The following is a 13058-nucleotide window of genomic DNA, read 5'->3' on the forward strand; positions in this document are numbered from 1 at the left end:
CGATAATATACTACAGTAAGATTGGCAGGTAGGGCTGGGATGCCAAACGTAATGATATATAAATCTGTTGGTTGCATTTCGCCACTCTTGAGTGTGGATTCGTTTAACGTTCAAAACATGCTTCTCAAGTAATTCATCCTTGATCTTGGCTTTCATTGAAAGTCTGTATAAGAAAAGTTATATTTCTAAGTTTGCAGTGAAAAGTGCCAGTGGCAATATGTTGCAAATGTCTAAGTAGAATATATGATGGAAGTTTATTCAAACTGTCAGCAATTTCTTTCTTTGCATCTTTAACAACCAAACCTTTCTTTATTTTCCTCGTTCGCTTTCTCTGGTTTATTATTTATTATTTGTATATTTGTCTTTCAAGTGGGTTTGATGCTGTGTCATGTGGAAATAACGTTGTTAAAAAAAAAAAAAAAAAAAAAAATTAATCGATCTACATTCAAATGTTTGTAGTTCAGACCCCAAGTAACCTGAAGCAAGAGAAAGGGTAGATCACAATAAAAAAGAAGATTCAAAAAATGTATGACGTGTTTGAGCCGTTACATTTCAGTAGAGATTCGCAGACGGCAATTCAATCAAGTTTCTGAGTCAACTCATGCGGCACCCAAACGTCGAGCTTCTTTTCGTAATCGATTTCTCCAAACGATTTAACAATGTTTGGTGACCCATATTTGTCGATCTTGCTCAACTTTTGTCAGAGTATATTCCATTTTTTATGTGATTGGTTGCCAACTGCGAGGAGCATCTTGGACATTGAAATTTCCAGAACGAAAGTGACTGAACCATATTTTGGCTGTTGCTTTTGATAAAGTATCTTGCCCATAAACAGAAATTTCTTTACAGGCTTGCATCGCATTTACGCCTTTATCGAAATAAAATAGTAGAGTATAGTGCAGTTTTGCCGAAAGTTAACGCATCCGCACGGCATAGCATCTTGCGTCTAATTACACGAATTCCAACACTTTTTCATTTCCACTACCTTCAATTGTCAGCTATCAAACGACGTTAGGACCGCTGCGACACATATACTCTGCAATTTGGGACACTAATGAGATCTCGTGTGCAAAAGGTTAACTACTTTTTAGACTACCTGATGTATATAGAATTTGGCTATAATAAGAGAATTGTCATTTGTATACTACCGGTAGTTACAAGGTAGTTTTTATTTTCCTTTTGGTACATAAATGATCAAGAAAATTTCAGGATAGTTTGTACATGTAATGTGGGCGTATTATACGGCACCCTCTTTTTAGTTCAACTCCATAATAGAGAAATTATTCTTCAATTTGGAATCAGGTCAATGTCACCTATGACATCTAGCAATAGTATGTGTATTAAATATAGTTTTCTTACAATCTATCTATCTATTAAAATGCTTAAAAAAAAAAAAAAAAAAAAAAGATAGATAAAAAAAAGATAAAAACGCCTGAACTCCAACCTCTAACATTGGATTTCAAACCTTTAACTTACGGTTATTTGTGATTTCACGTTTAACAAAGACAATATTTTAAAGTATGTATACTTTAAATAAATTATTATTTAAATACATCTTTTTTTTAAAAGTTTATGTTTTAAAGCTATTGTTCAAAGCCTTTGTATTTTAATAAGCCTTCTCCAAAATCAATGCAAATGAACTGTGCTGCCATCTTTGTAGTTCTTTTAAACTATATGTTTGTGGATGTTTATATGTTTGTGGCCAATTCTTTTGACAATGAGATCTCGGAAACTACAGGCTCTAGAAAAATGACGTTTTCACTGATCGATTGCAAATTTTACATAGATTGACCAGTTTTAATTGAATATTTAAAAAAACATGGTCATTATTTCTTTATTACATTTTTACGGGCACACTGGAAGTGTTGAAATTAAAACAAACAAACAAACAAACTAACTAACTAGAGCATCATATCCTACGCATTATACATTCCAATACCACATTGTTGTGTATATACGGGTTGAATATGTCTCAGGCGTTTGTTTCATGGCCAAATAATACTGAAAAAGGAAGAATAACCATTTCTCCAGTATAAGATGAATCTTTATTTTTGGAGTGTTTTGCCCAATGAACACCCTGATATTATAATTAATTATGTATGTAACGTATTTGCTTATTACATACTGCATGCAAGAAGAAAGAAAACACTGGTCATACATGAATTAGAAAATCCAACAGGAAGTAGGCGTAAATTTTGCAAACGGTGAACGATATTGAGGAAAAATAATCGAAAAAATCTCCCCTTTGTGATACTTCTTGCCGATTTTTTTTTTTTTAAATCAAGACGTCTTTCACTTGTGTCTGTAAAGGGACATGTACAGATGTTGTGAGGAATGAGAAGGAGAGCTCATATGCGCTGTGTAGAGAGCGCAGGTTCAGCTAGTCTATATATTAAAATAGTAGAAAACTTTATATGTTTTGTCTCCAATCCTTTCAACAATGAGATCTCGAAAATCACAAGTGCCAGAAACGTCGTTTTCGCTAGTCGATTCCAAATTTTGTATAGATTATCCAATTCTAATTAAACATTTAAAATACATGGTCCTTATTTCTTTATGACATTTTTAGAACTACACTGGAAGTGTTGAAATTTTAAAAAAGTAAAGCATCATATCCTATGAGTTTATATATATCAAGAGTTTGTTTCATGGCCAAACGATAATAAAAAACGAAGAATAACCATTTCTCCAGGCTAAGATGAATCTTTATTGTTTGGAGTGTTTTGCCCAATGAACATCATATATCACTGACATAATTAATTGTGTATGTAATGTATTTGCTTACTACATGCTGCATGTAAGAAGAAAGAAAACACTCATCATATATGAATTAGAAACTCCAACCGGAAGTAGGCTCTATCTTGCAAACGGTGCGAGAAATTGAAAAAATAATCCAAAATAATCTCCCCTTTATGGCACCTCTTGGAGATTTTTATCAATAAGTCTTTCACTTGTGTCTGTAAAGGGGCATGCACAGATGCTGTTAGGAATTCATGCTCATATGTGAATGATGCACTGTGTAGAAAGCGCAGGTTCAGCTAATTATATCTAAAATTTAAATATAAATTGATTTTTAATTTCATTTTCGTCTTCTATCTTGCTACAGTTAAATATGGTGAAAAATACTGAACAAGTATACATGACGTAAGCTGCTAAACTTAGGTTCTATAAGATAATAGCCATAATGACACTAATATATATTTCCTAGATGCGTTTACCGATAAATGTGCTGTAAGATTCACTGTTAAGCGAAAGTATTTAGCATCGAGAAATTAAAATCCATGTTTCATTCCAGTAAAATCAATCATCAGTCAAACTGACGACCAGCAATGTTATGTCACTTAGTATGACGAGAATGCGCCAACAGTTCACAATTACTAAGCTTGTTATTAACCACAGAATTTTCCAAGCCAGTCTAAAAATTGGAGACTTATATAATGTTACAAATGCACGTTGCATTATTTGGTTTGTGATTTCTGAAGAACCTAAACTTTTCTGTTCTCTTCCTGCGTACTTCTATTCACATATTAAATCTATTTTATATTGCTCATTAAGTTAATCACTTTGAAGATCGCACTTGTGATTACAGACATAGTATACAGGGGTTCCAAAACAACACCGACAATGTTTGGGAGGCAAAACCCACCAAGATAAGGCAAAAAGTATAGACCAACCTGCGTCCACAAGTGCTTCCTTTCGGAGTTATAAGCTATGAAAAAATGAACCTTAAAGGTCCATAGCTCCAAACCTATGGAGCCTACCGTAGTCGATCAAGACTTCGCTTAGGAACTAACATGTGCCCTATCCAAATATTCATGTTTCAGAATCCTAAGGTACTCATGCACGATTTTCATAGAGGTAGTTGGTGAGTACTTCAATTTATATGCCCGTAGCCAAACTCTCTCTATAAAAATAGCTTCGTGAGTACCTTAGGATTCTGAAACATGTATTTTTGGATAACGCACATATTAGTTCCTAAGTGAAGTCTTGACCTGACTACGGTAGGTCCCATAGTTGTGGACCTATGGACCTTTAAAGTTCTTTTTTTTTTTTTTTTTTTTTTTTTTCGTGTTTTCGGCAGCCTATAACTCCGAAAGGAAGCACTTGTGCACCCACGTTGGTCTATACTTTTTGTCTTATCTTGGTGGGAATCACCTTCCAAATGTTGTCGGTATTGTTTTGAAACATGTTGTATAATCATAAGAACTGGCCGAATGAATCAATACTACAATAAGGCTAGGGCAAGCACATTAATTTTGCTCTCGTATGATTTGAAGTGTAAGAAACGTAAGTTGGTTTTATACCAAATAGATTTTCCTACCTGTTGCTGTGGAGCCTGTTGTGGAGGCTGGGGCGCTTGCTGCTGTGGCTGCTGTTGCTGTGGGACTGGAGCTTGTGGTTGCTGCTGCTGTGGTACTTGCTGTTGCTGCTGCTGAGGTTGTGGTTGTTGTTGTCCCTGCTGTCCCTGTTGCATCACTCCCATTGGACTTTGTGCTGGTTGTTGCCCGTGGGGTGATTGTCCCTGAGTCATTCCCCCCTGATTTGGAAGACCGGTAGTTGGCGCCCAGCCTTGTAGATCAGATAACAAATTCTGCCACACGGCGATTTTCTCATAATGACGTTTTATCAACTCTTCTTTACGAAGTAGTTCGTGCCGAAGTTCAGCTATGTCCTTAAAATAATAATAATAGAGTAATTTTAATAATTTAAGATATATGAATAACAAGTAATATTGGTACTTACAGAACTTCATTTTCTATGTACTTAAGTTATTAAGGCTATATAAGAGTCAGTCTGGCCGCAGAGAGACACACACATACACACACAGATATACATATATATAAAGAAAGCTTGACAATGTGGCTTCTTAAGGCATTAACAGACCCCCACATTTCCTGACTCTTACGGTATTTCATACATACTTTCTCAATTTTCTGGCTTACGTAACTAACTGTAACCAACTGCAATTTGTCTTGTAAAGAATTCTTCAAATTCGTGAGTATATGATATTAAATTCTTCAATAAATGCAAATTAAACCAGAAATGCAATAGTAAAGCTGCTTAATAACAATGATAGGATGCATAGCAATTAACAAGAAAATATTCACCAAAGCACCCATCGACGCGTGTTTCACTTCGCACCATTCACGCGCTCAAACACACTTCGATGCGTATGTTTCAATGACTAACTGTCATCATCCTCACTGAGCGCTTCTTTAGAAATCGTGCTTGCAGAATTACATATTCTGAGTAGTTTCCTACATTGTAGGTATTGAAATCTATATCTGTGAGATGTTACCTTACCAGTTCACTTGATATGAAGAATCGTACGAATATCCCACCGAATTACTGACAGTTACTTCTTAAACTTGTATTGTTTCCCACCTTAACGTACTCAAAATTTCGTCAGTATAATTGAAACGTGGAACTTATATAACTGTGCCCAACTCACTTGTAAGTATAATTTGGATGAAACTTCCGTACTTTAAGTGATATCTTAAATAAGTATTCTTTTAACGTAGTTACATATTTAAGCGCAAAATTACCCTAGCAAAAGTACAAAAGTTCATAATGCATGTCTCATGGTCAATAATTTCGGAAACCTCTCTAAGTTCACATTCCAAAACTCACACACCTTTTCCATTTTATTATTATTATTATTATTATTATTATTATTATTATTATTATTATTGAGTATGGAATTGACCCTTGTATATTCTAAATATTGCCTATTCGTTTATTTCTTACAATCGAATGCTATTTTTGATATGAACAAAACTGCACAATAAGAAATTTGATAATTGCAGACATTTTCCGCAGTTCAGAAAGATATGACACTGCAAATTATTTCGAACTTAACCATACTATTTGCAGACTAAATTCACTGACGTTTGTATCATTCAGTAAATACTTACAAAAAGTAGATGTTTCACGTACTGCTGGTACTTCATACATTTTTTTTTTTTTTTTTTTTTGCCAGGTCTTGAAGAAGCACCACAAGAAAATAGAGAATAATTTTTCATGCACTCAATAAAGGAGAAAAATGGGCTATAGCGAAGAATAAGTTATTAATAAATCGAATTATGAAAACACACACTGTAAATTTATCGAACTTGAATATTCATTTCGTAACTATGCAATTGTTATCGTTTATTTACTGGCTTGTTTTATTAACACATCCTTTCAGAGGGAACTTACGTTAAATATGGAGCTTGGTATTCTAGTATTAGTATTCACATTAAAATGTATACTAAATCTACGAATTGTTTATACAATAATAAAAATTAAATTACAAAAGTTTATTTTACCCCTTTGAGAAGGAATGTAAAAACAGTATACAAATATAAAAAAACAGCAGCCGCAAGATTATTAAAAGTTCTAAATAAAGTAACATCATATTCATTAACTTCTTTCATTTTTGAATTTAATCGAAAGTGTGATTCCAACACTTCTTTCATTAGCAAGATTGGTTAGTTGGCTTTGAATTAACGTCCCTTTTAGTAGCGAGGTGATATGAGACGTGAGCCCACAGTTTAACATGGGGTAGAAAAAAAACGTATGTTAGCCTTCTGTACTCAAATGATAGATTCGAGTTTCTTATTAAAATGGAGCTTTCTAATCCTCTCCAATTGGGCCTCAGCGTTCGTCACCAATTTTCTAGAACGAAGTTGTTTCTTTAGTCTTATTGGATTTGCCATTAAAAATAAATAAATAAATAATAAAAATACTACCATCACACTCATATGTCAAAACAATACACTCCGATACGAAATGAAAAACCTTGCTTTTATCGCCAATCCGTATCATATTACCTCTTTAACAATCAATTCTGGCTTTAATGCTGAGAGCAAAAACCTCTTCTGAAGGAAGAAAGCTTCCATTTGTCTTGCTAAATCAATAAAGCGTAGAATTGTGTGATCCACTTCTACTCGAATTTCATCCTTCTCCATATTATGAAGGGTTTCTTCCTTTGTCAGGACATTTAAACAAGCCTGCAAATTAAAAAAGAATGATGTGTTAATATTAAATCTGTTGAAATAGTTTGCTCTACTACTTAAGAAGCAATCCTTTTCTTATGCTTTATATTTACAATTATCTTGTATCCACCTACAGTCTCAATGGCAATTTTTAAAAATATAATACGGAAAATAAACAAAACTGTTGATACGCATTTGTATACTTTTGATGCGAAAACATCAAGTTAGATAAACAATAGGAATACATGTGGTTCGGATCCAACATTAAAATTAACCCAATCTCATGTAGACTCAAAAGGTATGTCAAACTACAAAACAAGAAAGAATTCATTTGCATTATCGCATTAATCAATTGATAGAAAGAAAAGAGTATTAGCAGATGTAAAAGCATCTACAAACATATACTCTAGTTTGAAATTTATTTGTGATTAACAATAAAAATTACTTTTTCTTCAAGTTCTGGTAATGTAAAAACTTATAAAAGTTAGTACATACTGCGTTGAATATGGAGCTTTCATTGAGCCGTGCACAGGGAACTACACACATACCTATAGTAGTTCCCTGTGCACGGCTCATAGTGGTCTGGTCTCTTCTAAATAGTTGAAAAGTAACCAAAAGCACATGAAAAAGTAACCAAAATCTCATCAAAAAGTAACTTTAAACCTTCAACCCAAACTTCGGCAATAATTGAATTTTACCTTTTTTTCCCAACCAAAATATCAGGCTGGATCATAGCTGAAATACGTAATGTTTTAGAATGTTAAGATTAAAAATTATTTTACTTAAGTTTGTCAGCTAATAAAAGAATTGGATTACTTGTGTTTAGAGGTTCATTATTAATTACACACTTTGCACGGTTTTATATTTCAACTTTGATCTGGATGGAGTAAGGCCAAATTTCTATATTTTCATTATGTCTAATAATACAAAATTAATGTACGTAATTAATACATAGTATATAGATTACCATTAACTAGTAATAAATTTTTTCTTGTACAATTGGTTTGTTAAAAATTTTGTCTTGGTACAGTCCTTAGCAAAAAACCTGCAACATGAGCATGTAAGTTTATTGTGAAACGACGAAGTCTTTTGCTTTAAAATAAGTGTGCAGTGAAGGACGCCGAGGTTTCTCCTGGCGTGATTCGTGTCACTTAAAAGTCATGTTGATTCCATGCGCTGTTAGGCGTAGTTCCACAATAAACTTACATGCTCATGTTGCAGGTTTTTTGCTGCGGAATGTGCCACATAATGGGTAAACATCTATTCGGCCACTGCAAAAACTTCCTGAGAAATTTTCAAGTTGAAGTAACCGCCACTTATCACTCAGTAAATCCAAATCAATGTTGAGGGGAAGAACTTTTGTCAAGATTTGTAATATACGTGACACACTCAAATGACTTTACATTTTCCGGATGAAGACAGGTATTTAAGTTCTAGGGAAATTTCAAGGGTTTTCACAGTGTGTTTATATACCACCACGTAGTGAGACTTTACTTTTTTCTTGAAACTAAGCACATCCTTCTCCTTTCAGCTGCTTATTTGCTTCTCCACACTCCACTTTACCAACAGGTAACAGATTTTCCTTACTTTCATCCAGTTCAGTCAAGACGTAAGAACTTCTTTCTTCACAAATCGCAACAACAAAACCTTGGTAACAGTTTGAAGTTTAGAGTACAGAACATGTACAAGGGGCTCTTCCTTTTGAAGCCGTTCTGTGATATCTTTGAAAAGTTTTGCACTTGAGATGACAAAATTTAACTGCGCTTTCGTTGATGAGTCTTTCAAAATTTTAGAAACTGACTTGTATTTTCCAGCAGCCATGAGGTTTGATTTCTTTAGAGGACGAAACTTGAGGAAATATTTCTGCAGAGCACTGAGAAGTTTAAGAACTCTTTCACATGATTTTTCAAGAGTAAGCCACCTTGAACTCACACGTTTGATAAATCTATGTTTACGCAGTCCTAACTTACTGGCAATCTTAGCGATATCTTCCCATCTTAAGGGCCAATCCTTGAAAAAATAGTACACATGACACACAGATGACAAAATGACTCATTTCAATTCCAAAATTCTTGAGAGTCCTTTTTGGAACGCGGTATGAACTTTGTATGTTACATGTTCCTATATCAAGCAAACCCCTGTTCCTAAATGTTTCCATATCCTCATTTATCATTTTGTGAACCTTTTTATTAGTATATGGTTCATCACTACCTAACATCAAGGGTTTCTCTCTGGAAAAGTTTGCATTGTCTATTGCTAGGTTTGTGTATTTCACGAGTTCTTCTGTGGTTCTTCCTAGATAAAATGTCTCCATATGGCCAGTTTCAATACGAAAAATGACTTTACCCCCCAAAAAGTAACTTTTAGTGACAAACTTGAAAAAACTAACCTTTAGTAACCAACTTGAAAAAAGTAACTTTTCTTAAAAAAGTGACTCGCTGTGAGCCCTGCCTATGAAGTTCCTCTCTGTATTCGAGCACTCCTAGTGATAAACAAGTTTTTTTTTTTTTTTTTTTTAATTTTTATTTTTATTTTTTTTTTAAACCACTACCGGTACTGCAGAAAAAGTTTCCTCTGAATATGAAACCAATCCACTACACTGTCTGTCAGTTGCTGTTCAATCTCGAAACACTTGTTATCCAATCAACTTTCAAGTATGTGAAAAGAAGGAAATCAGTTGGTGGCAAGTTTGTGCTGTAGGACGGATGTCTAAAGGAAATCCTTTGCCCTAGATAAATCGACGAACGGATCCTGCCTCTTATTTAGGTATCTTCGATCTTGCCAACGTAATCCAGCATTCTGACAAACACTAGACGAAAACAAGTGACGCTTATTTATACAAGCAAACGTCGTTTTGTCCCCCAGTCAGCTGAAGATCAAGTTATTATTCAAGATGGAACTTTCTTTTAGGTAGGAATACATACACTTGTTTTCTGATGACAGAAATGCTTAAACGTGTGTGGCATATGCAAAAACTGTATAGCGTTTGTAGGTTTAAAGATCAATCTTTTCCCCTCTAGATCACTACTATTTTTTCTTAAAACATATGATGTCCACACCATGAACATCTAGAGTTGAATGCCTCATTCTAAGCTAGATACATTTAATAAAAAATATATCTATATATTAGGGCTCAGAGATTTTTAGACTAAAAACCGGGACACCTTATGAACATTTACAGTATAGCCATAGTTATGGATTTGCTTCTTGCTGAAATTATAGAGTTGTTAAATAATAGATCAGCTCTTACGAAGAGCGAGTGACAGAGAGTAGATTATTCTACTAGTTGAGTATCGTTGACTTCTCAAAGCGGTAATTTTTAAAGCACACGGACAGCATTTACTTATGTTTGGACGAAAACCAGAACATTCTGAGTTTGAAACATTTGCGAGGGGGGCAGATGGTGTAAATCAGAGACCATTCCGGTTAAACCGGGACGTCTGGGAGCCCTATATATATATATGTGTGTGTGTGTGCGTATAAAGTCAGCAACCGAACAAACAGATATCTGAACAATTTAGCCTCTGATCTTAAAATAACTTGGATGGTTAAGCTTGTATGTTTAGCTTCGGCTTTATTAAATTTGACTTTAATTATAAATAATTCTCTGATATTACTGAGTTATCTTAACGAGATTAACATCTTTAACAAACTCTAAAGTAAATACAAACATAAATATACCTCTAACATCATCTAATATTCTTTATTTGTTTATTTACAGCTTCTAAGCATTCTTTCTTCAATTAAAATTCTATTCGCAATTATACTGTTGTCTCTAACGTCGAACTTTTCGTGATTTCTGGGTGCGTTTGCCAGGCAGTGAGTCATGAAAGCTGCCAGCAAACAGATCAAATGTTTTCTTCTTCTTGAATGCTATACGTTTTCTTCATATAATTCAATAATATGTACGTACGTCATGTGTATCTAGTAGCATGAAAAGCTCAACTTTGAATATGACGAAGAATATATTAATACACAACTAGAAACGAACAATTTCTTTTTCTTTTTCTTTTTTTTTTTTTTTTAAATAGCTGTAACTAAGATTTTGAGCTGTAACCGAGAATTAGTTCTCTTATATATAGAAGCAATGGTTGCAAATAATAGTTAAAATATACTTTTAGGTATGGAGGTAATCTCAGGTAAGAGAGAGAAAGATGCTTTCCCCTTTAAAAAAAATAAAATAAAAAATAAATAAATAAATAAAAAACCGGAACATCTACAAAACAAACCCAACAGGAAAACAAATGTGACTATCATCATCCAGAGCAAATTCAATCAAAGTAGATGTAACATTTATGAAGCGGGAGAAATAAGTTGGAAGATGTGAAATACAGAGATTGATAGGCTTCCGTATAGATGACTTTGAATGTTCACACATCTACGACAGTCCGAGCTTCCACTGTTCTATGTAATGACTGCAGTATTGACGACTGTTTAACAGCGCACTTTTTACGGGAGAAGATTTCTTTATAGGTGTACAAGGTTTATTTTATTTCATTCCTAGAGGTCGGAAACTGAGCACCTTATAAGAAGGCGGTGTTTCAAAAGTTCACAGGCATAGTTGTCCATTGGATAGATATCGGGACTCTTCACTGGGATTTCTTCAAGAGAAGAACAGTACTAACCTCAGTACTAACTTCCATTTCTCTGCAAAATGTCAGGCTGTGACTGGCCGCTTTGACCTGATGCAGTTCCATTCCGTTGCGTCCTCACAATGGAGATTTCGTTGTTATAAATAACCGTCGAAACATACGCAGTTGCTCGAACCTTTCCGCCATCGGGCAAATATATCCACTTTTATCTACGTGACTACTAACTTCCATCCATCTCCTACCAGGTAGACTTGTACAGCTTTCTGCAGTTGGTTTTCCGTTGCACAACATAGCTGGCTTTCAGTACATGAACACCCGTCTTATGTGCTACCTTAAAACGTGCCACAGCTTCAGGTTCATTGGGATCCGGTTGGATGTGGCTTAGTCGATGATGCAGTCCGAAGGCGGTTGCAAATACGTATCGTTTCATTATGGCATTCACAGTGAAGCGTTCAACAGCAAATCGTACAAACAGCACTGTCTAAATGGAATAACTGAGATGTGTATCAGAAGGTGCTACAATGTGTCCTTTCCAAAATCTATTCACTTTCAGTGCAATTAGACTTCACATAACACGAATATTTTGCCAGTGCATACATCAAATTGCTCCCTCAGTGGTGCAATTTTGTTTCTGCTCTGCGCCTGCGCAAAACTATGCCTTTTGCATTTCATCTGGACGGTTTAAGGACATTCAAAAAGTTTGGAAAAAAAAAGTTATGAATAAAAGGATTGGACACAATATAAAGATTAACCTACGTTTCCACATAGGCAGCATATTAATTGAAGCACATCATAGAGCAGTACCAGTTTTTTGATGCCTCGTTGTGTTTAGTTGCTCCTCAGGTATTGAGCTACTCAGTGACGGTTTCCTTGAGTGCATAATCACAGAAGCTGTATTCATAATCCATAGTGTTATAATACGCATTCATTACTTTTCTATGGCTTTGAATAAAACTTTCTTGGCACTCAGAAACCGCAATACACCTCGCGGGATTATCAGTTTTCTTACAAATGTTCAAGATGGCGCAAACTCGACAAATGTCTGCACCATCTGGTGACCTGATTCAGACTAAGCGAGCACCTACAGCACATACAATTAGTTAAATATGTACAAGTAACTGGCATATAAAGTCCAAGCAAGTTGTCCTGTTAGTTGAAAATCTTGGAAGCAACTAAGTACACCGATTATACAGAAAAATTGACTTGATGCCATAGTCTAATAAACACTTGAATTTGCGTAATGCTTATATAGATCAACAGGTTAAGTTTTGTAGAATAAGTCCAATAAATATCTTCCCCTCATCACTTGTTTTATCATGTATAACACCACAACGTATTTTACTTCTTTTGCTAAAATAATTTGTAACACTACTTATATTTTCAAAAAAAAAAAAAAAATCCCTATAACACTCCCAACTTTCTTCCTTCAGTATAGTTTCTCTGGACTATAAACTTAAAAGAAAGCTATCCTGATTACGAAGAATGTTCA

At 34.5% G+C, this 13058-nt stretch overlaps 1 protein-coding gene across 1 annotated transcript in view; it reads right to left on the minus strand.

Annotated features, from left to right (window-relative positions):
- The window catches only part of LOC145689146 (mediator of RNA polymerase II transcription subunit 28-like), a 60193-nt gene that overhangs the window by 12593 nt on the left and 34542 nt on the right, over positions 1-13058 (minus strand). Inside the window, exons 2-3 of the mRNA XM_081763281.1 lie at positions 6813-6992; positions 4322-4672 (exon numbers count right to left, since the gene is read on the minus strand). Coding sequence (XP_081619407.1) covers positions 4322-4672; positions 6813-6992 — 531 coding nt within the window. The remainder of the gene's footprint in view (positions 1-4321; positions 4673-6812; positions 6993-13058) is intronic.

The sequence above is a fragment of the Thermobia domestica genome, chromosome 1, assembly GCF_964235325.1.
Source record: "Thermobia domestica chromosome 1, izTheDome1.hap1.1, whole genome shotgun sequence".
NCBI lineage: Eukaryota > Metazoa > Arthropoda > Insecta > Zygentoma > Lepismatidae > Thermobia > Thermobia domestica.